The sequence below is a fragment of the Pezoporus wallicus genome, unplaced genomic scaffold (assembly GCF_028554395.1).
Source record: "Pezoporus wallicus isolate ANWC-B61680 ecotype Strahan unplaced genomic scaffold, APGP_CSIRO_Pwel_v1 contig_9591, whole genome shotgun sequence".
Taxonomy (NCBI): Eukaryota; Metazoa; Chordata; class Aves; order Psittaciformes; family Psittacidae; genus Pezoporus; species Pezoporus wallicus.
In genome coordinates this window covers 194,074-220,368 of record NW_026637080.1, presented here as the reverse complement: position 1 = coordinate 220,368, position 26,295 = coordinate 194,074, and the positions used below count along the sequence as shown (strand labels likewise).

Here is a 26,295-nt window from a genome sequence, read left to right as displayed (position 1 = left end):
GGCCCCAGGGCTGAGGCTGGGATGGGACATCCCTTCCTGGGATCTGGCCAATCCTCTCTGAAACAGCCAGGCGCTGCAGAGCACTGGTAGAGCCTGGGGCTGCTCCCTTGGCATGGTTCTGGAAGGTGTGGGATGCTGCCGGTGCAGGCAGGTGCGCCGGGGCTACAGAGCCTGGAACTATGCGGGACGGGGGGTGCAGGAGCCATGCAGAGGAGCAGCGGAGGGTACAGGATGCAGCGGGGCAGGATTCTGGGTTCCTGTGGTGGTGCAGGATGCCGGGGTGGTGCGCGATGGCGGGGTGGAGATGCCCGGGGTGCTGCAGGGTAGCAGAGGTTGCCGGCGTGAGGGTGCTCCTGCAGACGGGGTCGTTCGCCAGGGGTGCAGCGCGCCCCCGGGTGTGCGGGTGTCCGGTGGGGACGGGGGGGTCACGGTGGCCGGAGGGTGCCCGGGGGGGTGCGGGGCCAGTACCGCCGGCAGCGAAGGGGTGCCGCGGCACGGCCCCGCCCCCGCCCGCCCCCCGTGCACGCGCCGCGCGCTCCCGCTGCCGAGGCCGGCCGGACCGAGAGGGGCGCGGAGCAGCCGCTGCTGCCACCGGCATGGCCCAGCCCCGGCAGCCCCGGCGGTGAGTGCGCCCCGGCCGGGCCGCACCGCGGTGGCTCAGGCGGGGGAAAGGGGCCGGCCCCGATGCGCGGTGGTCTGGGGCCGGGCGCCGCGGAGGTGATGGGGCTCCAGGGAGGGCGGGTGGCCGCGGGCCGGTGCCGACGTGGGGGCGTCGGGAGCAGGGCTGGGCATCGGGGCGGGAGTTACCGGGTGGTGCCGAGCGCGGCAGCGGGGACCGGCGGGGGTTAACGGGGCCGGATGAGCGGCCGCGGCGAGCCGGCGGGTTGCCATGGCGACGCGCTGAAAGGGGGATTGTGCTCCCGCCTCGGCTGCGCGGCCCCGGCCCGGCGCGGCCCCGGCTGGCCCCGTTCCCTGCGGAGCAGCCGCTGTCCCAGCGCCGGTGTTCCCGCTCCGGCGCCGTGCGGGGTGCCGGGGGGGTGGTTATTTGGGGTGCAAGGATGCACCGGGTGCTGTCCGGTATGAGGCTGCCGTCGTGAGCATCCCCAGGTCAAGGGCAGGCAGGAGATCCCCGTGGTTTAGATTAGTGACCGTTGTATGGGGAATTACATTGGCCATTGGGCTTCTGGAGCATGGGGAATGACATTGGTAGTCGGGCTCCTGGAGCTGAAGGGCATCATTCCCTGTCTCTCTCTTGGGCAGTCAGCCAGGCTGAAGGCAAGCTCGTTGGCAAACGGGCTCTACCGTGCTGGTGGTGCTGATCCCCAGGCCATGTGGTGAGCCAGGCTCGTGGTGCCGAGTTACTGGTGGCTCCGTTGATTCGCACTGAGGTTTGCACCATTTGCCTGAGTTTGGCTCTGTTGTGCTCAAAGCCATGGAGCAGGACAGTGTGGTGATGGTCAGCACCGGGGCCTGCCCATGCCTAGTGCTGTTGGCAGTACGGGAGAGAAGTGAGGAGGGATGCAAGGCCTTTGGCCAGCTGGTCTGTTTCTGGACTATGATCTCCCAAATGATAGCATCTCCTGGTGCTTCCTCTGGCAGCCCTTCCCAAGACCATGGGCCTCCTCTGGGGAGGTGGCGCTGCCATGGAATCCCTGTGGCACTGGAATTCTCTTTTTGTCCTTTGTGGGTGCCTCATTTGATGCCGTAGGTGAGGGCAGAGGGGCTGGAGGTGCCCTTATGGCCAGGCTGACAGACCCAGCTCCCCTTGAGCCCCTGCACTGGCCATGCTTTGTGTCAGCCTGGTGGGAACTTCCTTCCTCTGAAAACCATGGGAGGCATCTGCAGCTGCACAAGGGGTAGATGTGTCCTCAGGGGGCTGCAGGGTACCAAGGCAGGGGTGATGCACCAGAGCACCTGTGCCAACCCTGAGGTCCCTCCTTCCATCCACAGGCTGCAGGTAGCCACCCCCAGAGCTGGTGTCTGCAGAATGGTGACGGGCTGACATTTAGAGGTCACACTGAGCACGGTGCATGTGTTTGTTTCATTTGCATTCGCAGTTAGCCCAGCTCGAGGCTTTGCCACTCACATGTGCAGTTGCCATGGTTACGTGTGCGGGCCGGGATGTGGAGTTGGGTTGGACACCTGCAAACACACAGCTCAACCTCGGAGCACCGGGGCACAGGCGGACGCTGCCGAGACCCAGGGCAGCCTTTGCACCCTCCAGTGCTGAGAAGCTGCAGAGCCCATCTTGGCATGGTCTGTCTGTGCCTTGCACAGCCTCAGCCACCCAGGCTCAGCATGGCAATGGCTGAATGTGAATCTAGGGCAGTGCTGTGGAAGAGGAAGGTTGTGCCCATGCCAAGCCTGTTGCTCTGGACCTTCCATTCGGGTCTGTCTCTTTCCCAGACCCCATGTAAAGGCTCTCGTCCCACAGGGCTGGAGAGCACGTGCTCAGGAACCGGGCAGTGTCGGTAGGGCAGGAGCCTGCTGAGACTTCAGAAGGCAGCACAAGAATTGGCAGAGCCTGCACCAAGGCTCTGGCTGAGGCGGCTGCATCTCCCCAGGCTCTCTGTGGGGTCTGCTATGGGTGCTCAGGTCCAGCACAGGCAGGGTCTGGGTGCATTTTGACCACGATCACACTGAGTCCATGAGAGAGAACAAGGACATAGTGACTGCCAAAATCCTCTGGCAGGTCCACGTTGGCCTTGTCTTTGTGTCAAGGGAGGAGGAGTTTTAGGACAGCAACTATGGAAGGCACCTTGAGGTGATTGAATCTCTAAGCTCCATCTAAACCACTCCTGAGCAGCACCAGCTCAGCCAGCTCCTAAATCTCCCCCACCACAGCAGTTCTGCTGCCTCCCAAGCAGTTTGCTGCTGTCTTCCCATATCTTTCCTGCTAGGAGCTACTCCTTTGCAGCAAGTGGAGGCAAACGGAAGTCCTTTTTGCTCTGCAGGAGCAACTGTGACCTCGGACAGACCAGTGTGGGGTAACTGGTGGCAGCTGGAAGAATTCAGTAACAAGAGGAGGGTGGGAAGTGGTGGGGATGTGGAGCATGTGTCTGAGCACAAGCTGCGGTGGAGCCATGCAGGAGGCTGTGAAACCCCATAGCAGAGCATGGAGGGGCTGAGGAGCTGCTGTCCTGGGGCTGTGCAGCGTGGGCAGAGGGACGGGGCAGGGACAGCTTGGTTCTGTCCCTAGAGCTTTTGGTGCCATTGGGGTGGGACAGTTTTTGCTCTCTGCAGGATCCCAGACAAAGATTTCTCCCTTGATGGTCTGTGGTTATTGGCTGCTGCTGACAGGGAGTTTCAAAAGATGCTTCTTAAGCAGGGTTTGGTGTTTGTATCCAAGTGGGTCTTGGATCTGCATGGGGGAAGGTGGGGGTACATCAGCAGAAGGAGACGGGTTGGATCCTGGTGCTGGGCTACTCAGAGCTGTCATAGCTCAATGGTGCTGCATGGCGGATGAGATGCTGTGGTGGTCTCCTAACGTGGCCCCGCGGTTGGGGCTGTGCCCAGCACCTTGTGCCGGCCTTGGCAGCACCGCAGCGCGTGTGAGGGGAATGAAGAACAGGTCCTGCAACTGCCAGTGCCGGCAGCGTGACCCCACGTCATTCACGTCCTGCAGTGAGCCTGACTGGGGGGTCATGGGGAGAAGTAGGAGCAGTGGAAGACAAGGGGGCTTCTGGCTGCGGCTGCCGGGTGTGTGCAGCTCCTGGAAGCTTTCCTTGGTTGGGAGGAGATGTGCTGCTTGTCTGGAGGCTTGTCTGGGCTCAGTAGCGATCTGGTACTGCAGCCCCTGATGGAGCCCGTGCTTCCTGCTTAGCCCTGCAGTTGCGTGGGGAAGCTCTGCCCCTTTTGCCGTGTTGTCTGGCGGCATCGGGGCAGGGAGGGGGGTGTCACAGTGTCTGTGAGCAACACTTCACGCTGGGGAGCTCTGCTTGGGCTGAGGCAGCCCTGGCAAGGAGCTCAGGGGACCGCTGGAGAAGAAGCCTCACTCCTGACGCTTCAAAATGCACAACAGAGGAGTCGGTCTGCTCTTTCCGAGGTGCGCCTCGGGGGGTGCATGCCCTGCGAGGAGCCGGGGCTCTGCCATGGCCATGCCAGAGGGGGCGGGCAAAGGCTGGTGAGGGTTACAGTGCTCACACTGTGTGAGAGCAGTGCTGGGTCTGGGCCGGGGCTGCTGCGGCTCTCTGAGGGTGAGGATGGTTGGCAGAGGAAGGCTTTTCACATGGGCTTGGAGAGCGGGCTGCTGTGAATGGCCTGTGGTGTGTGATGCGGCTGCAGGCACTTTGCCTCCATTAGGCATTCATCAGCTGCTGCTCTACAGGAGTGGGAGAAGAAGCTCAAGTCTGTAGCATGGCCAAAGTGCCACTCACCATGGAGGTGGCCTTGTCCATGTCTTGGTGCTGGCACCAGTGCTAAAGGAGTTGTGGAGGTGAGTCTGAGTGCAGCTGCTTTCACACCCTTCCTCTACCCCTACGTGACTCCAGGGACCACTGAGCAGCTTGAGGAATCGTGGGACAGTGATGCAGGAGAAGAGGAGCAGTCGCTCTGTGTGTCTGCCTCTAGAGCTGCCCAGGGGAGCACTGGAGAGCCGTGCTGAGATCCTTGTGCAGTCAGATGCCTGGAAGTTGCAGCAGGAACAGTCAGAGGTCTGATGGCCCCTGTGCAAAACGGCTAAAGAATGCAGGGTTCTTAAAACTGGAAAAGAAAGAGCAGAAGATGAATAAAGTATGCCTACAGGAGGCCACGAGAGAAGGCATGGAGGTTAAGTGTTCACTGTTTCCTTCTATGCAAGTACAAGGTCGCATCAAATGAAGCTGGCAGGAGGAGGGGCATTGCCTCTTGCAGATGTGCTGTCAAACTGCAGAAGTCCTCAGAACAAGGTGTTGTGAGCAGCGAAACCTTACATGGGTTCCAGGAGAAACAGGATGAATTCAGGAAGGACAAGAGGCTCCCTCAGAACCAAGAAATACACCAAGATGCACCTCTGACTGCTGAACTGCAAAGTGCTCGTAGGTCTGAGTACTGTCCAGAAAGTACACCGGGCAAGGTGGGCCCTTGGTCTGAGCTGTTAGTTTCATAACGTTGCGCCTTCCAGCAAGGGTGGAGCCAGAAGGGAGCACTGGGCTTTGGTGAAGAAGGATGGGTTTATCCTCATCCATCTCTTGTGCTCCTCTGCTTGGCACAGTGACAGATTCCTGCTCAGTCCCACTTATTCAGCACAGCATGCTCTCCCCACATGGTGGAGGTGCAGCTGGTTGGAGAGGTAGGACCTGTGCTAAGCACCAGTCCTGTATTTCAACATCACAGCACCCTTTGCTGGAGACTTCTGATGGAATCTTGTCCTCTGACCAATTGCTAATTCAGTTGGTTTGAAAATCATAGAATTGGTATCATAGAACAGTCTGGGTTGGAAAGGACTTTCAGTGGTTATCTAGACAGACCCCCTGCCATGAGCAGGGACATCTTCAACTAGATCAGGTTGCTCAGAACCACATCCAGCCTGGCCTGCAATTGTCTCCAGGGACGGCGCATCTGGATGGCAGTGTCCCTTCCCTCCTGTCTCACCTGGCAGTTCTGCCTCATCCTGTTCCCTGGCCACAGGACACACTTCAGACATGCTGGCAGCAGAGCTGGGGTCTCATCCCAGCATTGTCCCAGTTCCCTCTGGGGTCACCAGGGATCTGATCTTCATCTCTTACAGTCCCCTGGCTCTGCCAGTTCTCACACACGTCAGGGAACATCAGTATAGGGTTTGTTCCTGGTTTTATGCCCAGATGAGAAAAGACTCGTGTCCTGCTACCAGTGAGGGTCCAGTTCAGCCTTACCTAGGTATACGGGTGGTGCCAGAAGGGTATCCCATGGCTCTTCAAGCAGCGCAGAGACAGCAGAGAGGCTTGGTTTGGGAGAGGTTTGCTTCTTGTGGGAGAAGTAAACTTGGAGAAGAGGATGCAGAGGTGAGCTAGGGATCTAGCGGTCCCCAGTGGGACAGCAGTGAGAGTGGGGCAGCAGGATGAGGAAAAGCAAGGTTGAAGCTCATGAAGAAGACACTCTTCTGTCCTCATGACTTCCAGGAGGATCCTGTCTGTGAGGGCAGGATCTCTGTTGTTGTCATAGAACCCCAGCCTGGTTTGGGTTGAAGGGACCTTAAAGCTCCTCCAGCTCCAATCCCTGCCACGGGCAGGGACACCTTCCACTAGAGCAGCTTGCTCCAAGCCCCTGTGTCCAACCTGGCCTTGAACACTGCCAGGGATGGGGCAGCCACAGCTTCTCTGGGCACCCTGTGCCAGCGCCTCAGCACCCTCACAGGGAACAGCTTGTGCCTAGCCTCGTTGCCATTTTGGTCTCTGTCGCTGCTGAGCTGCCTTGATGAGGATCTGAGGTTGCAATTTGGGCAGGGAGCTGCTGTACTTGGATGCTCATGGCTCTAAGGTAGTTTTCTGCTCTTTGTAACAAAAACCTCCACCCCTGTCCGTGGGGAGCAGTGCTTCAAAAGCAGGCATCTGCTGAGGCTGAGCTGTGCTCGGGGAGCTCTGAGAAGGAGCAGGGAGCACAGGAGCTGCCTTGGCACTGGGGCTGCCTTCCCTTGGCATTGCTGGTACTTGCAGCTTGCCCGTATGTGCTGCTTCATCCTGGTCTGCTCCCTCTGGAGAGACAGGGCATCTCCAGGCTGCTCCAGCAGCCTTTGCACTAAAACAGAGCAAAGATTTTTTTTTTTCCCAGAGATTTTAGGCTTTCTGCTTTTTTTATGGTTGAAGATAGAAAGTGTGGGAGGAGAAAGGTACAAGGGAAAATGGAGAATAAATTGGGATTAAATCTGAACAGGCTACCATCCTAGCTGCTGGCTTGCCCAGCTTCCAGTTCTTAGCAAGCCCAGGTTGCATAAGTCAGAGTTTGTAGAGCTGCCCTGGCTCCAGCTGAGCCCCAGCCTGAGGGGCTTCCATGGTCTTCTGCTCAGTCATGCCAGCTCTGGTTTCAGTTTGGGCATGTGAGCAGCCGATGGCTTTTGCTGAGGGCAGCCTTGCCTGCTTGAGCAAGCTGCTTCTCTTGGTTGAGTAGAGGCTGTTGTGAGCTTGGGCCGAACCATCCAACTGCATGTGGTCCTTCCAAGGTGACGAAGTGTTGTGGACCTGCTCAAGCAAGTCCAGAGGAGGCCATGGAGATGCTGTAAGAGCTGGAGCAGCTCTGCTCTGGAGCCAGGCTGAGAGAGTTGGGCTGGGTCAGCCTGGGGAAGAGAAGGCTCCTGAAGGGGAGACCTGAGAGCAGCTCCAGTGCCTGAAGGGGCTGCAGGAAACCTGGAGAGGGGCTTGGGACAAGGGATGTAGGGACAGGCCAAGGGGAATGGCTTTAACCTGCCAGAGGGGAGACCGAGATGAGCTCTTAGGCAGAAGCTCTTCCCTGTGAGGGTGCTGAGGCACTGGCACAGGGTGCCCAGAGAAGCTGTGGCTGCCCCATCCCTGGCAGTGTTCAAGGCCAGGTTGGACACAGGGGCTTGGAGCAAGCTGCTCTAGTGGCAGGTGTCCCTGCCTGTGGCAGGGGTTGGAGCTGGAGGAGCTTTAAGGTCCCTTCCAATCCAAACCAGGCTGGGATTCCATGACACCACGTCTGTCCAGGCTGCCAGCAATATACACAACCTGTGACAACGGTGTTATCAGGCTGTGACACCCTGTGAGCTCCTTAGGTTGCTCACTGGAGCACGTAGCTTCAGCATGTTTCCAGAGGTCCTGGGAAACCCTTTAGGGTTTCTGGAGAATCCAGCAGCTGCAGGACAGGCGTTCCCCTTGCCCAGCTGCAGATGGGCATTTTTGGACGCTGTGCCAGCAGCGTGCGCTGGTGGCCTCTGTGCCAGGAGCGCCGGGGCTGCCCTTGCCCTGGTGTTGCCCTGAGCCTGGAGGGCTCCGCCGCAGCTCTGCCATGGGCTGGTGCCGCCTGTGCCCTGGGGCTCCTGCACACCCGCCGGCCGCTCCCCTTGGTGCCGGCGCTCAGCGGCGAGGGGGGGCGAGGAGGCAGAGGGATGCGGGGCGGGAGCGCGGCGCCTCCGGCCCCTTGCCTGGCTCCGGAGCGTGCGAGGCTGGAGCCGCGGCGCCCGCGCCGGGGTCCGCCGGAGCCGGGCGGTGCCTGCGAGCAGCGCGGCCGGAGCGCAGAGCGGTTCCTGCCTGCCAGGCTTGCAGGGGCTGACGTCACCTCGGAGGAGCAGCGGCTGCGGCAGGACGCGGTGCCCGCCGCCCTGTCACGTCGGGCGGGCTGCCCCCGGGCCGCTCTGCCCGCCCGGCCCCCGCACGGGCGAGGGGCAACGGCGCGGCGTGGGTGGGAAGAAGCGAGAGGGAGCCGGCGCTCGGCCGCCAGCAGCAGGCTGAGGGTGGGCGCTGTGCATGGGGAAGTCCACGGCGCTTCCAGCAGCGGCAGCGTTTTCCCACCTCCATATTCGGGTCTTCCCGTCCTGATGCTTCCAGTGACTCCCGCCCGCCGGTGGGAGCAGAGGAAAAGGGTGTTACAGCATTAGCAAATGCAGGTTCTCCTGGCCTGTGCTCTGCATGCGCTGCTACCGTCACAGCTCCCCTTCTCCTGTCCCGGTCCAGAGGTTTTTGGGTCTGAGTGCTTTGCCCAGAGCAGCCCTCTGTGGAGATGAAGACACCGATGGTGTGAGGAGGGGAAGATGGTCACCTAGGCCAGCCACAGCGGAGCTGGGACTGAGCAGTGCCCTGGTCCTTGGTGGTGGCTGCCACTGGGGCTGTGTGCCCAGGCATGCTGCAGTGTCATGGAGTGGTGGGTCACTGGAAGGGGCACCAGCATGATGACAACAAAATGATTGTTCTGTCTGGATGTTGCTTGCTGGACAAGGAAGTGCTGCTCCCATGTCCCTGCTTGGATCTTGCAACATGGTCAGAAAATCATGTCTGGCCTTTGGTCAAGGCCACTGACACTAACACACAATTCAGCAGCTTGTGTGAGGTGGGGTGTGCTGGGGCACTCGCCTCTCCAAGTAGGGTGATGGGCTTGGGCTCATCTGGGGCATCTCTTGGGCACAGGACAGGATCTGCAGCTCTCCTAGCTGTGGGAAACGAGGGACATTCCATCCTGGGCTCTGGGTGCATGCATCTGCATGGAGCCTGTCTGGGATCAGGGACTGTTGTAACAGGACGGAAGTGGTATGGATGGTGGAGGTGATGCTAGCTCAAACATCTCCTAGGACAGCTTTCCTGAGCATTGCCACCGCTGACTCTGCAGTGAGGAAATGATTTAGTGCAGGACTGCAATGCTTGGACTTTCAAGTACTGTGAGGGAACATGTGTGCCCCTTCTGTCTGCACTGTGACCTGGAGGGGTGGCTCTGTCGGGCTGGCCCATACCACAGGCGCAGGGATTTGCTGTCCCCATAGAGCCACCCTGCTCCATGGGCTTGGTAGCTGTGTTGGTGTCACGTGGTACAAGATGGGGTGGTAATGGGTGATACAGGAAGGTGGTGCTTGTGCACCAGCAGATAACTTGTAAACTTATCTCGGCACAGGAAAACTGATTATGTTGTGTTTCAGCTTCTGTGGAAAAGTTCATTCCCACTTGTCTCCGGTTATTTTCCTCTTATCTGCTCTTTGCCCTGGGTTTCATTACCTTTAGCCCGGGTCATCTCCATGACCTGGTTTACAACTCTGCCAAGCAAAACTTTGCTCAGCTCATGAGGAGTGGTGGGTGGGCAGTGGTGTGAGGCAGAAATAGGTGTTGGAGCAGGTGTTGGTAAAGGAAACAATCCGTTTTGAGCTCTGCCACCGAAACTAGAGGTTCTTACAGCCATGGTCTGGATTATAGCCGGTGATTAAGCAGTTTTTGCTTCCTATCTGAGTCAGCAAAACTGAAACACTGACAACTTATCTTGGGTGTAGCTGTTCCCATTCAAGGCACTCTGGTTTTGTTGCCCACCCTCTCTAGTCACATTTGCAGGAAGTCTCTGTATTTTAAGCTGCAGTGGGTTCCTCTGTGCCCAGCCCACCTCCTTACATTTATAGAGCCTCCTCCAGGCCATGCTGGTCCATGGAAAGCATTGGCTGTGCACACACTGAGCCTGCCTGCAGCCACCACTGCTTTCTCCTCTTTCCTGGGCGCATGCAGAAGGCGTCTTGACCCATTATAAGCACAGGTGGTGGTACAGGTAGGACAAGGCTTTGTGCAAATTGCCCGTGCCCCAGTTGGTTGGAGGAGGTCCATGTCCTTTGCAAGGCTGGGTTTCCAGAAAGGAGTTTGAGGGACTGGGGTATGAGATGTGAAAAACATTTCATCAGCAGCTGGGTTTCGTTTTTGTTGCTTTGTTTGGGGTCTTTCAGAAATGGGGATGTCACTGCATTGAGCCAGGCCTGGGTCACTGAAGTCTCCTTTCTTTATTGCATTTCACACCTGCTTTTTCTGACATAAGAAATACGAAGGTGTTTGGAGTCAGAGTTTCAGAAGCTTGTTTCTCTGAAGAGCTGTGTGATTGTGTAATTGCTCCCTACTGTGGTTCGGTCATAATGATCCAATTTAATTTAAGTATCCGGGCCCATGGTAGTTTCTGGGGCAGTTGTTTGGGAGAGGATGTAGGAGCCATGACTCTGGCAGATGTGAGGGGGATGGTGATGAGCAGCTGGGATAATGTCACAGCATGGCTTGCCAAAGCTGGAGAAGGAAGTGAAGGAATGCTGCTTTGTGCAGACAGCTCTCTTTGCTGGGTGAGATTTACACTCCAGTTGCTAGCTGTGGAGTGTTGATCTCGGATTTGTGAGTGAGCTTATATTGCCTTAAACTAGGTGCCAGTTGCTTTTTTGTGATATTATGGAGAACAAGCAAGTTGTCTTAGTGTGAACTTTGTGCTGGTGCCAAGGGCTTGCTGAAAGCAGATTGTCTGTCAGTTCACTCCTGGATAGATGTCTGGAAATTCCAGGGTTCTACACTTTGGCGTTGTCAGTCACCTGCCCGCGCAAAGTGAGTGCTGCAGTAATTCTGCCCTTTATGAAGTGCCATTTCCTCTAGAATAGAATATTTCAGTTGGAAGTGACCTAAAATGATCGTCTAGTCCAACCGCCTGACCGATTTAGGGCTGACCAAAAGTTAGAGCAAAATTACTAAGGGCATTGTCCAAATGCTCCTCAAAAACTGACAGGCATGGAGGGTACCAATCACCTCTCTAGGAAGCCTGTTCCAGTGTTTGACCACGCTCTCGGTGAAGGGGTGGTCACACACTGACCTCTGGTCTAAACTTCCCCTGGCACAGCTCTGAGCCATTCCCACATGTCACCTCACTGGATCCCAGGGAGAAGAGGTCAGCACTTCCCTCTCCACCTCAGGAAGCTGCAGACAGCGATGACGTGGTCCCTCGTCTAGCCGAGGAGATGCAGTCTGCCCGGCAGCTATCCTTGCCTGTCCCGCCTTTCCTCCGGCTGCCAGCCGGGATGGAGCTCGAGAGAGGCCGGGCGCTTTCATTGGAGGCGCTGGGTGCCGTGTGCCCGGGCTGGAGAACCGGCACGTGCCGGGGCGCGGCGCGGCGCGGTGCTGAACGGACAGCTCCTGCCGCCTCCGCCGCGGGCGGCACCGGGGACACCGGGCACCCTGCGCCGCCCCGCACCACCCTCGGGGCACCACCGGCTCCTGGTGCTCGGTCCTGGCAGGCCGGAGCAGGCACGTTCAGGCTGGAATAGAGCGATGCCATGTCCAGATGTTCCAGCGACCCTTCGCAGGGCTTACGGAGTCTCCTCCAGGGCTCTCTGATCTTCCAGGCTGGGTCAGGCTCTCTTAGAATGAAACAGACTGGTTTGGGTTGGAAGGGGCCTTAAAGCTCCTCCAGCTCCAACCCCTGCCACGGGCAGGGACACCTTCCACTAGAGCAGCTTGCTCCAAGCCCCTGTGTCCAACCTGGCCTTGAACACTGCCAGGGATGGGGCAGCCACAGCTTCTCTGGGCAACCCATGCCAGTGTCTAACACCTCTTCCTTTGCTGCCTTCTTTTCCTGGCTGGGGAGCAACTGCATGTCTATCCATGCCAGGGCCAGGGGACTGTGTTTGCTGCTTAGACAGTGGTTCTCATTAACCTCTGCCCTTGCAGGGAAGCATTTGTAAAATGGAAACTATGCAACCAGCAAGGTGAAGGAGAGAAGAGCTGCCGCCATTTCTTCATGCTGGGGTCAGGGAAACTATAACATGAGATAATCCAGATTATTTCTATCCAGAACGTGGCACTAAATGGCCTACTTCCAGCAGTTATCCCTGAACCATGTGGAAACCTGGCAGGCCACCAAGAGGCTGCTGCCACATGGCAGGGACCTGTCCTGGCAGCACCTCTTGCTCACACAGCAGCTGCTGGCTGTGCCACATGGCCCTGCCTCAGCTTCCCACCAGAACCTGGGAAGCAGTGAGTGGGAAGGTCAGTCAAAATATAGACCAGCTCAAGGTGAGCATGGAGCCCACTCCAAAAGAGCCCAGGCTTTCAAGAACAGATGTCCTGGGGTCCTCTATAGAGGCCACCTTCTGCTTGCACTGGCAGGATTGGGTGCTGACCCCAGCACTGTCCCTGTTGCAGTGCTCACTGGCTGTCCTTCAGCAACATTGCCAGGCTCAGCTCAGTGACACTGAGAAACCTCCTGCATTTTGGGGGCTTTTGGTGCTAAACAGGAGTTGGAAACGAGCCAGGCTATCTCACCTGTGGGGTAGTGTGTCTTCTGCAGCCGGGCATTGAGCAGTGTGCTGGCATTCAACCCCAAAACTGCCTGGAAAGACTGAAGTGCAGGCAAAGGAAAGGTCTACTTTGCCCCTGGTTTCCTTCCCAAGGCAGGCTTGGCTCCGTCATGAGGGAATCTTTAAAGGCCACGGAGCAAATGGGGATAGGCCATATTGCAGCAGGAGGCCATTGGCACCACAGCAGAAGTGGCACTTGAAATGTCTGTTTCTCGAGATTTTGGTAACATTCTTCTGTTCTGAATGGGAGCTCTCGAGGATCTTGGCACGTGTCTGGGAGTTGTCAAAGAGCTTCTGTCCCACATATGTTCTTGCAGCATTGAGGAACGTAACTGACACTTCTCACGTGGTCTCTCATCCTCTCCCCAGGGCAAAGGATGTGCAGTGGAGTGTGTTGTAGGCTTCTGACATCCAGCTTACTTTGAATATTGGTGGTGCTGTGAACGGCAAGACACAGGGGTGTTTCTTGCACTTGAAGCAAATGAGGGTGACATTTGTGACTGTTTTAGCTTGTGTTCCATCAGAGTGACTGTGGTGCTGACTGTGATAGACATTGGGGTGCCGCAGATGTGCCTCTAGGACAGACCTAGAGAGTGAGATGGACACCGAAGAGACCTGGGGAGACCTTTGCAAAGTGGAGGGCAGACGTGTGTGGACTCCATGGTGCTGGGAAGCCTCCGAGTGTTCTGCTTTGTCAGTGTCCTAAATGCTGAAGTCTTCATGGCTGGGGTGGCAGTACTTTGCTCAGATGGTGACAAATGCTGAACAAATGAAGGCAGGGACAGAGCTGCCAGCCAGGGTGATGAGAAGTGTAGGAGACTAGGCTGGAGGGGACACCGAGGGGGTTGAGATGGACTTGATCCTCCCATCTGCCATGTAGCACCCTTTCCAGATATGCATGGGGTGCTTTAACACTCTCTTACTATGAATGTAACGCTACTACCTAGCATGAAGTTCAGCTTCAGACTGTTCTGACCTTTATTCCTGTGGCCTTTAGGTGTTATTAACCTGTGTCCTCTGACTTGTCTAGACTATCCCCACTCTTCCAGGTGTTGTCCAAGGTTTTTTGGTGGTCTTGCTGGTCTCCTGTCTCCTGTTAGTTGGTCCAGATTTTTTGGGGAGGAAAACAGTATAATTCCTTCATGCGCCTTTATGAGCTGAGAGGAGAGCAAAGTAATTCACGCATCTTTATAAACTGGCTGTTTGCAGATCCTACTGGATTCTCCCTTTTTTTGGTGTCAATGACGTGCTGGCTCACGCTGAACTTGTACCCCCCTGCAGCCCTTATGACTCTTCTGGCAGAAGTGCTGCCGTCTTTTCTTCTGTGGTCTGTTTGTGCAAGTTTTTCCCACCCAGTGACTTACAGCCCTGCCCATCATCTCTCAGCCCTTTCCCCAGTCTGGTGGGAGTCTGTCAAATTCCTGCCCTGGTCTCCCTAGCACTGGGTGTCATGTGCAGATTTTAAAACATTCTCTGTTCTGTCATTTAGCTCATTCATGGCAAAGCAGAGCAGGAGCAGCAGCAGCAGCAGGGCTGACCTTTCTGAAACCCCTTTTCAGTGTAACTGCAAGCCACTGGTAGCCATATATTACTGTGCACCAGCTCTGTGGTGGACCTGAAGTCCTGGGAATTGCTCTCACAGTGCTGTGGGACCAGGAAACACCTGCCTGTGGCATGGATGGGTAACTTGGGGTGGGTCAGAAAGACCTACAGGGCACAATCCGTAGCACACAACCACCATCTTCTCAAGCACTGACCCAGGCCACAAGCACCAGAAGCTGCAAGTCAAGACCCTGCTCTTGCAGACAGGCTGGTGGGAAGGTTTGGACCCGGGCAGGAAGAGGCAGAGGTTTCTCATGCTGCTTGCCTGGTGCATGTCTGTGGTGGGGTGCCTGGGCTGGCCCTTTGCTGCCTCTCACTGTGATACAACAGGGTCAGACGGTGAGCAAAGCTACAGAAGGCAGAGTGGCCAGAGGGTGCAGTGGGACATCCTGTCTGCTTGCTGCTGGGAGGAAATCGTGCGTCAGTGCCAGCTGGGTGGTCTGAGGTCCTGGTCTCTCCTGGCTTCGACCACGCAGAGGACAGAGCCACAGCACCAGCGTGATGAGCTTGGGGCTGGTCAGCCTGAGTGCTGAGGGGCAGGAGGCTGGAGCCTGGCAAAGGCTCCAAGGCAAGGGCAGGCTGCCTACTTGCATCGCCTTGGCTGCCTGCCAGGGAAGGTGTGGATCCAGCTCGTCTGGCTGGTGTGGAGACGCCTGCCTGTGCATCTGCAAGGGAGGCTTCCAGAGGATCCCACCCGCCCAGGTTTCCATGGAGAGCGTTGAGGAGGGAGCTGTCTGGCAGACAGCGCAGCCCTGGAAATGCGGATGGAGCATTTGTTTTCCCAGGCAGATGAATAACTCCCCCAGCAGCCTCACTTCCTCTGCTCACCCACCGGCGCTCTGGCAGAGCGACCTGGGATACCGGCGGTGTCTTTCTCCTGCCGGCTCCTTGCTGTGCGCTCGTCTGAGCATCCCCAGTATGTGCCCAGCCCAGCCCCATCTCCCTTCCAGTTGGCAGGCATGGCTTCTGCTAGCGCAGCGCTGCCGGGAGCCAGCAGCCATCTTTGCTGGGGGATGCGCTTGGCTTCGCAGCTGGAGGCAAGAATGGGAGCGCTGTAGGCGGGAAGCTTCGCTCCCACCTCCTGCGGGATGCGGGGGAATCACTTCCCCGAACAAAATGTCCTTTCTCGGATTTCCGTTGTTTTGCTTCGAAAGGCCAAGGGCAAGCTTAGGAGCTGGTGCGGCAGCAGCAGCAGTGAAAGGCGCATGCAACGGCCCCCGGTGAAGGGGGCTGAGCTCTGGTTCTCATGGCACTCTGTCAATATTAAATTAAGGTTAAATTCCCATCCTAAATGTTATGTTAACATGAAGTTACAGCAGAAAGCACAGAGCACAGAACAGCAATATGAGGGTATAAGATGTGTTACAGGGGTATTGTAATCATCCCAAATGAGGCATTTGAAACCCAGGGAATTCCATATTCAGGGTTTGCATCACGTTGGGGGTTTGTAATTGAAAACCAGTCCAAACATAGGAAGGCTTAGAGCAGCATGTCACTGAGACTGTTCTGGGTTCCTGCATTCTGTGCTTGTGGAGACAGGGGCAGACGGAGGGAAAAAGTCCTTTAAGATGATAGAACCAGATGTGGAATTACAAGTGTTAGAACACTACGATCTCCATTTGGGTGTTAAGGCATCATGGCTCTCCAGGGGAATGTCAGGGCTACTGGGTGTTGACGGTGTGGTTCCACATCTGGACATACTTGGCTATCGCTAACATAACTCACCTCTGTGTCTGATGCTTCATAAAGCTCATAATTGGAGACAGTTGCAAGTCCTGTAGTATCATTTTATCTAAGTTGAAGATGTGTACTTAGAACTTTAATTCTATCTTAGCTTGTGAGTGAGTTTTATTTTCAAATTTACATGGTTTTCATAAGCTAGAAGGACCACGGATAAGGATTAAACAAAACCACAAGGGGCTATCATCGTAACGTAATTCTGAGGAGCTGTAGCAAGCAGCTGGGTTTTGTCTGTGTTTTATAAAGAGATCCCTCCTGGTGCCACATCTGGGTGATCACACTGGGCTCATGGCTGCTCCAGGGGCACAGGACAGGTGGTGAATTCAGCCCTGGCTTTGCAGCCATTGGGAGCTGTGGAGCAGTGCTGCCTGGTGCTGGGAAACGGCTTGGCTGGAGGAGCTGGTGGAGCGGTGATGCCCAGAGCAGCGTGCGGCCACAGCCTGAGGAAGCTCTCGAGTCAGGAAACCAGCTGGTAAAGCCACCACAGGCAGGGCTGTGGTGCTCTTGCAGAGGGAAAGCCAATGACGGGTCAATTGAAATGGCTCTTTAGGGAATTGTGGGCACTATCATAGAGACTGGAAGCTGCCTGTGGCTTCCAGTCATACAAATTCGATATGACAGTCATTACTAATTGAGCTTTATGCTAACCCATGTACCCTCAGCAGATCTGCGCTGGGCAATTTGCCTTCCAGCAATGTCAGGTAGAGTGGTGGGTCTGAAGCACTTGTGAGAGCCCATGTGGGACTATTGCAGCTTTGGGGGTTCGCCAGCCATCATCGCACCCCTGGGATGTCACTGTTCAGCAAATGTCACTTCTCTGCTGCAAGGAATATTAGGTGAAGGATGGTTTTCCTCCAGAGCTGGAGGCACTGTGTTGCAGGGACAACTCCAGCAGTGGCAGGGTAGAGCAGAGCCTGGGGTCCCTGGGTGCTGCAGCTGTATTTCTGCCCCATGATACACCTTTTGTTTCTTAGGCTGTTGGGGGATAACGCAGCAGGGCTGTTCTCCTGCTGGGTATGTTGCTGTCACTGTCTGCTGGGGCAGGAGGAGGTGGAGCAGGACAATGGGCTGAGGTGATGGGGGTCAGGGATAGAGCAGGATCAGCCCCAGTCATGATAGCTCAGCCCTCACATTGTCCCTGTGCTGTGGAGGGGGCGGTAAGTGTGACCTCTTACTCCCCATCGTTTGTACCACCCTCCTTGTCTGGCATTGCCTCCATGGCCTCTGAAGCAGTGCAGGCATGCCCAGTCCCAGGAGGCCTTGGGCAGGCTGGATGCAGCAACGTGATTTTCTGGGCTGAGTGTTTCTTACTATGCTGGATTTCTGAGCCTGCTGTGTCCCTGGGCACATCTGGAGGGGAGGCACAGCACAGGCCCGTTTCCTTAGTGGCCAGCAGTGAATTGCCTGCACATGTACAGCGCAGATCTGAGACACCCTCTATGGTAGGATTTTTGGTTGGTTGGGGTTTTTTTCTCTGCAGATTTTCCTTGCTGGATGAGGTGTTCTCCATTCGTGGAGTCCCTGCCCAGCTGAACCTCCACCAGAGCCGCATCCTCCCATCCGCATACAGCTCTTATTTTGTGCTCCAATAATTCCAAGGCAACTCTGCTCCATCTGAGCTTGGGAGAGATTTACTGGGTGGGCATGTAAGGATGCTATGGGGAAAAATGGAGGTGCCCCGCCACCTCTACCGTCTCTCCCAGGGTAAGGACATGTGGCTGACACAGGACAAGCATCCTCTGACCTGCTACCAAGCAGGGACTGGGCTGCAAAGCCCGAGGCATGGATCTTGGCCTAGGGCTGCTGCTGCTCTTCCCAAGCAGGCTGAGGATGAGCATGGCCTCTGCGGCTGCCCTGGTCTTAGTCCCTGGGGAGCAGCGGTGCTGGTGGTGGGGGCTGCACTTGCATAAACCAGAATGCAGCAGGCGGCGGGGAGGTGAAGAGCGGAGCACTGGAAATCCACGCAGCCTCCAGCAAGGGCTCTGCTGCACAGGAGCTCTGCATTGGTCCCCAGTTGCAGGTCCTGCCTGCCCTGACCCCTGCCTGCCCTCCTGCCTAACCCCTTGCCTAACCCCATGCCTGCCCCTGCCTGCGTCCTGCGTGCCCTGCCTGCCTTTCCCCATGGGCCCAGGGAGGAGCTGCCACATCTGCTTCACACCCTGCTGACAGCCTGGTGTGGGGATGTGGGAGCAGAGCTCTGCCTTCCCAGGGACTGCTTGGGTGGCCAGGGGGCAGGCGGGGAGCGGGGCTGGCACAGTGGGACAGGGGCTGTGCCCATCGCCTGAGTTGTGCCTGGGTTCTCTCTGCTTTGGCCAGTAGCAGGTGGAAGGAGAAAGGTGCCTGGAGAGCATGTGGATGGGCAAGATGGGTGTCTGGGTAGGGATGCGTGGGTCTAGTTTGCTGATGTGTGAAGTGGGGTGGTGGCACACAGGCAGGGGAGCAACGCTGGGATGCGGCCCAGCTGAGGAGCGCTGACTGCAGTGTGGGCCCAGCCAGGAGCGGAGAGAGGCCAGTGGGCCATGCCAGAGAGCAGTGATGCCCAACAGGTTCCTATCATGGAGGGATGGTGCCAAGGAAGCGGCACTGTCCTGCTTATCTTCACACCTGTAACCTGCTGCTGACGCCTTCCTGCAGCACGAAGCAAGGGCACCAGGCTGCTTCCCAGGGTGCTGCAGGGCTCACTCAGGAAGGGCAGAGGTTGGGCTGGCTTCTGAGCACTGGGGACAGGCTCTGCAGGCAGGGACAAATGCCATCTGTGTGTCTGTACATGCTGTACCGGTGCTGCTCGCGCTGGCCTGCTCCAGAGCTGCCTGCCTGGGTGGTGGCAGAGCCAACGAGCAGCCATGGGTGGGAGGGTCTGGGCAGGGATCTGGCTCCTTCTCTGTGGGAGCTTTTGATTTCTCCCAGAGCAAGTCTGCTGTTAATTCCCTCCATCTCCCCACAGCAGCAGCAGTGCCCCCAGGGCTGCGCCGTTGGCAGGCAGGCAGCAGCAGGCAGTGGGGCAGCTTTGAGGACCCATCTCCCCGTGGCCGCGCACACAACTCACCCATCAGAAGGTGCGACTCCTGACTCCTGGCTCTTCTGCTCCATCTTTTCCCAGTGGGCAAATTGGAGGCTTGGCATGACCGGGATGCTCTGAGCCCTTGCCCCAGGAGCTTCAGGCCTGGATGTCGGTGCTGCTCCTCCCGGACAATGTGGCTGATACTCTGGAGAAGCCCTCTCGTGCCCGCTGTTCTCCAAGTGCCTGAGCTGGTGGCTGGCTGGGATCTGCGCCTCGCCCTCTGGATCCTGAGCTTCACCTCAGCGTTCATTCACATGGAGGGCCAGGTCTACTCACCCACTGTCAACACGCACTATGGGAAGTTACGGGGAGTGCGTGTGCCTCTGCCCAGCGAGATCCTGGGGCCCGTGGACCAGTACCTGGGGGTGCCTTATGCTGCCCCCCCCATCGGGGAGAAGAGGTTCATGCCCCCTGAGCCACCACCATCCTGGTCAGGCATCAGGAACGCTACCCACTTCTCACCGGTCTGCCCCCAGAACATCCACAATGCTGTTCCTGAGATCATGTTGCCCATCTGGTTTACCTCCAATTTGGATATTGTGGCCACTTACATCCAGGATCCCAACGAGGACTGCCTGTATCTCAACATCTACATCCCCACGGAGGATGGTGAGTCCCGCCGGGGTGCCCGCTGGAGGGCAGGGAGGGCCGCTCCGCCCCTCCCCAGCAGTGGTTGGTCTCACCTGGGTGTTGTGTTTGAAGCATGTGGTTGTGGACCCTGCAGCATGCTGTCTGTTCGTTTAGAGCTTTCTCCAGCCACGCAGCTCGCCTTCTTGCCCTCAGCTACCATCTCTGTCTCGCGTGCTCCTGCTCCTCCACCACCTCCCAGCTCCCCCTCCCTCCACCTCCATGGCATTGTCACCGGTTCCTCTCTTGTGTTGCTAAATCTGAATCCGACTCTCTGACCGCAGATCCACAGAGTGACAAGCTGGTTTGTGCTCCCCAGGCGCCGAGTGCCAGGTTCTGTCTTGAGTTGATTCGGGTTCGTCCCTCCCTGCTTCCCACCCTCCCCAGGTCCATGCGCTAGTTGTGGGTGTGGGCTGCGGCTGGGAGGAACACTCTCTGCCTCTCCCTGGGAAGGTGCTCTGGCAAGGAAGGGACCTCGGAGCCCTTTTCCGGGCCCTGGTAGCGATGGGAGTCTGGGGCACTGGCAGGCACATCGCTTGGCTGCTCCCCCGTCTGCCGGCGGGACAGTGGTGGAGCAACAAGCCTGGGGTGCCAGGGACCCACGGGCACGGTCCTGTTGGGGTGAGGCTGAGTGGGACCGGGTGCCTCCTTGTCTAACCTTTTCCTTTGTAGGAGATCCCACCTGAACTGTAAGTAGAGGGCAGAGGAGGCTGCGCCTGCCCATGCGCCCGCCTGAGCCTCACCGCAACAGGAGCCCCCGGGGGTTTTCAGCAGTCTGGAAGGGACCTGCAGTGGGTCTGCTGCATGCAGCGGGGCAGCCTGGGGGGCCGGTGGCTTTTCCCAGGCCAACTGGCTCTGCTCCTCTGTCCCCGGGGCCCTTGGCCACGGGATGCATCGTGCCTTCCTTCCCGCCCAGCACGGCTGGCCCAGAGTTTTCCTCCCACGGCAACGCTCCCTCCCCACCTCCCGCGGTCCCGGGGGTGGCGGGAGGGTGGCAGGGTGGTTGTGATTGCATGCCCACTCCCACCCGTGGAGCCTCCTGTTATTTTGTAGTATTTTATTCATTTTACAGTAAAACGGATTTCCAAGGAATGCACCCGAAAGCCCAACAAGAAAATATGTAGGAAAGGAGGTATGTAGCAAGGCGACCGGCAGAGAGGCACAGAAAGGAAAGAGAGAGAGAGCGAGAGGGTGCTTGGCTGGTCCCCGGCCGCAGCATTCTCCTCCGGCACCTCTCTGTGCCGCCACCCAGACCGCGGGCCCTTCGAGCAGCCCATCCTGCTGTCCCCCACTTCCCACTCCAAGGAGCCACACACGCTCCGGCCACCTCTGCTCCATGGCCATGGGAGCTGGGGCTGGTGCCGGCTGGGAGCACGGGTCTGGGAGCAGGTCAGAGGAGGATGCTCACATTGCTCCAGGCCTTTCAGAACAGCTTCTCTGGGGCTGAGCCTTCATCCCAGTGGCACCAGCAGTCTCCCAGTCCCTGGGAATGAGGGCCTCTGATGGCAGGTAGCACTTAAATGCACGCATCTCCTATGGATGCATTCCCCCTCAGGGGTGTATAAACCCCCTCAGGGAAGCATGAGTGTGATGCGGGCCTGCAGCCCATCCTGATATAAGCAATTACCCTGTAGCGTCCTTGGTCATTTTGCATCCAAATCTCCTTGGTTAAAAGCATCTCCTGGCTGCATGAATGCTACCTGCTCTAGGGGAAAGTGTCTCTGCCTGAGGCAGGGGGGTGGAACTGGATGAGCTTTAAGGTCTCTCCCAACCCAGACCAGTCTGGGATTCTAACTTCTGCCTCAGCTTATGGTCCTGCCAATGCTGCTCACGCTCCTGTGCTTCTGCCAACCCTGCCAGTGAGGACTTGCTCTCCACCCCTGGCATAGCATGCTTCCCAAGCCCCAGCCAAGCACTTCCAGCCCAGACGCATTTCTGCTTTGCTTTGTCTCCATCCCCAGGGCTACACGGGGCTCATCTTACTGCACTTTGGGACAAGGGGGAAAGCTCAGCCCCCTTGCCCCAAAGTGATCCTGTATTCCTAGCCAGTGTTGTGGCCTGGGGAGTGGAGACAGGCAAATGGGAGCCTACTCAGCCGCTTGTTGGACACAAGACTTTGCCCACCACACCGCATGACCCCTTTGCAGGCAGGGAGAGCCTGGGCTGCTCTGTGTGTCCCCAGGTCGGATGTGTGGGCAGACAAACAGCCACGCTTCTTCTGGAAGGCTCAGGGCAGGGAGGGGGTGTCTGGTGGGCAGGGGGTCCCTGCATCCCAGCCTCCACCTCCCTGCACCCCTGAGGTTGGTAGGGCCGGCGCAGCTGGGCTTGGATGTTTGGGGAGCACTTTCCTTCCAGCCGTTTCCCCGAGGTTTGTTCCTGGATTTCTTTGCTTTGCTTTTCCTGTTGCTGCCTTGGCTATTCACACGCCATCCCTCTTGAGTGCCAAGGCTGGCCCTGAAAGGGCTGGTGCATTAGGGAGTCTCTGCACGCTGCCTCCGGAGCTGGCTGTGCCAGCGATCACCAGCCACTTCAAAGCGCTTCCTCTCCCGGCCCTCCCACTGGCTGCTGGGGCTGGTGGACCCCCTCCATCCCCTGCTCTAGGCCAGCGCCAAGGAAGCAGGGTCCACATTATGGCTGGAGGAGGGGGGTGATATAAGATGCAGTGAAACATCTCAGGCACGCTCATCTCTTGGTTCTCCCTCCCCGTCAGCTCTGCTCATGGGCAGAGTTTCTTTGCAGCCCATCTGCAGTTGCCTCTGGTCACCTCCCTGATGTGCCCTCTGCCCCCACCGGGCTCTGCTGGCTCAGGGACTAGCAGATCTCCCAAGCCGGCCGTTTGGGAATCCAGGCATGATGTGCCGATAATTAAAGCACCCGAGCACTGACACTGCCATTGGCTCAAACCGAGTCCCCTGTGATGAGACACAGGTTTCCCAGTCCCTCATTTGTGCATCCGTTAGTGCCCGAGGTAAGGATCATGCACCTACAGTGCTGATTGTTTTGGGCTGTGTCATTTGAACATTGGCTTGTTCTGGAATATTAATGATTATTATTTGTCAGGCCACATATGTGCAGTGGATAAGCTCTCCTCTCACAGAGCAGTATTTTGGCGGTTTAAAATGTTTCAGCTCCCACCTCAATGGAGTTTTCATGATTTCTGCCACTCCTAAGCTCTGCATATTCCATAGCAGCCAAGGGACTGAGAATTTATCAGAACTCATCCCTTTAACAAAAAATGTCTCCGTTTCCAGACACAGTTGCCCACAATAATTTCCTATATGAATATTTACTATGTGCCAGTCTCCTCCATGCACATTGGTCCCTTCACTGGGAGCAAGGCATGGATGGTGCCAGGGGAGCTGATAGCTCTGAGGCTCAGGTTTTCTGTGGAAATAATGCTGTCCACTTGAAGAGGATGCACACACGGTACAAAACCTATGTGCAAAATGCAGCTCTGCCCTTGGCTTTGTGCTGCCAACACTTGCAGTCTATGCTTGGCTGTGGTGGGTGCTACTTTTCCCTTTCCTTCACCACCAGTCTGGGCAGGCCTTCCCTGTGAGGGTGCTGAGGCGCTGGCACAGGGTGCCCAGAGAAGCTGTGGCTGCCCCATCCCTGGAAGTGTTCAAGGCCAGGTTGGACACAGGGGCTTGGAGCAAGCTGCTCCAGTGGAAGGTGTCCCTGCCCGTGGCAGGGGTTGGAGCTGGAGGAGCTTTAAGGTCCCTTCCAACCCAAACCAGTCCATGATTCTCTGAGCAGGCGGATGACGTTTTCAGAGGGGAAAGGTGTGGCTGCCCTGCACATAGCAGCCCTCCCCAGTTTTTACTGCCCTCTCTAGTTGGGCTGTGCAGAGTCCACGAAGCTGCAGGGACAAATGTGCCAGTCCAGCTGTGCAAGGCTGGCTGGAGCTCCCAGCAGCTCCTGGGCTCGAGATGCACTTCACCTGCTTTGTGGGAGAAGCACTGTGGCTTCTCCACTGCTTTCCAAGGAGTAGACGTGTCCGAGTACTGGCTGAGGCTTCCCTATGGCTGTGTGACTCCTGCAGTGCTTCCTTGCTGGAAGTCTTCTCGCCAACCTCCTGTGAAACCTGGTGGCTTGCAGGGCTGGCCTGGTGCTCCTAGGGTGTGATTTGCAGAGGTGAGGGTGGGTGTTTGTGCTGGTGGAGGAAGCAGAACGTGAGATAAAGTGCTTTTATGGAGTGCGCTAAAGGATGGAGATGAGTCCTCTACATCACCCACGGACAGGGAGGGGCAGGGCAGTACTGCAGGATGCTGCAGTCCTGGAGCAAGGGCCACCCAACACAGGTCCCAGGGCAGCTGCCCCTGCCTGTTGGGTGGTGCAGCAGCAGGGTCAGCAGCTGCCATCAGTCCTGGTCCTATTCCTTGTCAGTCCTGGAGGAGCACCTGAGCCGATCTGACCACCAGCCTGTCTGCCTCTGGCTGTACGTGGCCATCGGATGGTAGCTGCTGTGGGGTGCTGCTCCCTATGGCACTGCTGCAACTGTGTGAGTGCCTCCTGCACTGAGGGGGGGGGGGGTGCTGGGGCTGCCCACAGCCACCCTGAGCAGATGTCTGGGTCAGGAAAAGTGCCAGCTCAGGTTCCTGCTCTTCTCTCATCCACGCCACGCTGAGTGCAGAGGCTCCAAGGACTGAGGCTCCTCGGCCTCCTTTATCTCTGTTTGCACTGGTGTCGGTGCTGTTGGCACAGTTTACTTAAGATAGCATAAATCTTGTGTGGATGCCCCTGCTTCAGGGAAAGTGATTTTATTTTTTACTGAACTTGAGCTTAAATCTTCCTAGAGCCTTCAGATAAGACCGTGTGCATTCTTCCTATCAGCCTGAACAATGTCACTTCACAGTCAGCTTACAGTGAAGTGGAACAACAGGCATTCACACTGGGTGAGTGGAGGACATTTTTGATGGGTAAAGGAAGTAAGAGCCTCGAGTCCTTTTGGTTTTCCCAGCTTGAATCCATAAGCTTAAACCCATCCTCCTGAGGGTGGGTGCTCTGTGGCTCTGTGTGGTGGCCTTTGCCAGTACAGAGGAAGATCTCTGGACCGAGGGGTCCTGGTGGACAAGTTGTCATGAGTCAGCAATGTGCCCTTGTGGCCAAGAGCAGTGGTGTCCTGAGCTGTGTTAGGAAGAGCAGGTCAAGGGAGGTGACTCTCTCTCTCTACTCACCCCTGGTGAGGCTTCACCTGGAGCACAGTGTCCAGTTCTGAGCTCTCCAGTGTAAGAGCGACAGGAAGCTCCTGGAGCAAGTCCAGCAAAGGGCTGCTAGAATGATTAAGGATCTGGAACACCTTTTGTATGAGGAAAGGCTGAGGGAGCTGGGTCTGTTCAGCTTAGAGAAATCTCTGGGGGCATCTGATCAATATATAGAGGTATCTGAAGGGAGGATGTCAAGAGGATGGAGCCAGTCTTTTCTCGGTGGTGCCATGCAATAGGATGAGAGGCAGCAGGTATAAATTAAATCACAGGAAGTGGTTCCACCTGAACATGAGGAAGAATTTTTTTACTGTGATTGAGCATTAGAATAAGTATCTGGATGGGTTGTGAAGCCTCCTTCCCCAGAGGTACTTCCCCAGAGGTACTCAAGAGCTGTCTGGACACTGTCCACGCTTTAGGTGACCCTGCTTGAGCAGGGAGGTTGGACTAGATGACCTCTGATGGTCCATTCCAGTCTCAGCCGTTCTGTGATCTCCTGGTCTCCTTGAACACGGCAATAACCACTGGAGGGAGGTAATGTAGCAACGTGCAAGACATGGGTGAAGGAAGCAAAGCTGTAATTGCTCTCAGGAGCTGTGTGGTGTCAGTGGGTCCTTGTGGATGTGAACAATATAGCGAGAGGCAAAGAGCCTGCTGGTTGCAGCAGCCTGTGTTCACCATAATCCCCACTACCTTGGCACCTTCCTGCTGGTGGGGGAGGCTCGTGCTTTGCATCTGCCATGACCACATACTGCCACTGTTCCCCCTGGTCTGCATTACTGCGCTCCTGCTTTGCTTAGCTTCCCAGCACTGCTTTCTACTGTCCCTTCTGTGGCATGTGTAGCTGAGGTTACTTTAGGCTTGTCCCAGCCGTCCCTAGGTTCCAGGGCAGCAGTCCCCAGTCAGATCCCACCCTGCTCAGCCAGGACAGTTGCTCTGATCACAGGGTTGTTGTACACTGGCCTTTCTTACGACCTGACAGCTCCTCATAGCTGGTTCCTCCATCCCTGACTGCATGGAGACCTTTGTCTCCTGAAGGAGACCAGGCTGGAGGGCTGCAGTCCAGCTGATCCCAAGGCTTTAACAGCACCAGGGCCCTTGGCAGTGGAAATGGATCTCTAGCTGCTTGTGATGGGCTTCCCAGCTCTGAGGCACAGTGCAGATGAAGGCTTGTGCCTGTGGTCTTTATTAGAGAAAACCCTTAGCAGTCCCAAGGAGGCTGGCGCACAGCATCGATGAGCCAATATTGCACAAGTGCTTTGCATTTTGCTTTCTGGGCTTGCAGCTCTTCCTAATGAAGATGCAGTAGGTCAAGCTTGCAGCCTCCTGCAAACAGGCTGATGGGAGGGAGGGGAGGGAAGGAG

General features: G+C 57.0%; 1 protein-coding gene across 6 annotated transcripts in view; it reads left to right on the top strand.

The window, feature by feature from the left end:
- Positions 1-514: 514 nt before the first annotated feature.
- NLGN3 (neuroligin 3) overlaps positions 515-26,295 on the top strand; it is a 41,218-nt gene continuing 15,437 nt past the window's right edge. For 2 of the 6 annotated variants that reach the window (XM_057403151.1, XM_057403150.1), the window contains exons 1-2: positions 515-622; positions 18,984-19,709. In XM_057403151.1, the coding sequence (XP_057259134.1) occupies positions 19,232-19,709 (478 nt within the window). In that variant the 5' untranslated portion in view covers positions 515-622; positions 18,984-19,231. Of the gene's footprint in view, positions 623-18,983; positions 19,710-20,011; positions 20,061-20,799; positions 20,860-26,295 lie in introns of those variants that run through there. The other 4 variants (XM_057403146.1, XM_057403148.1, XM_057403149.1 and 1 more) reach the window with 4 other exon arrangements.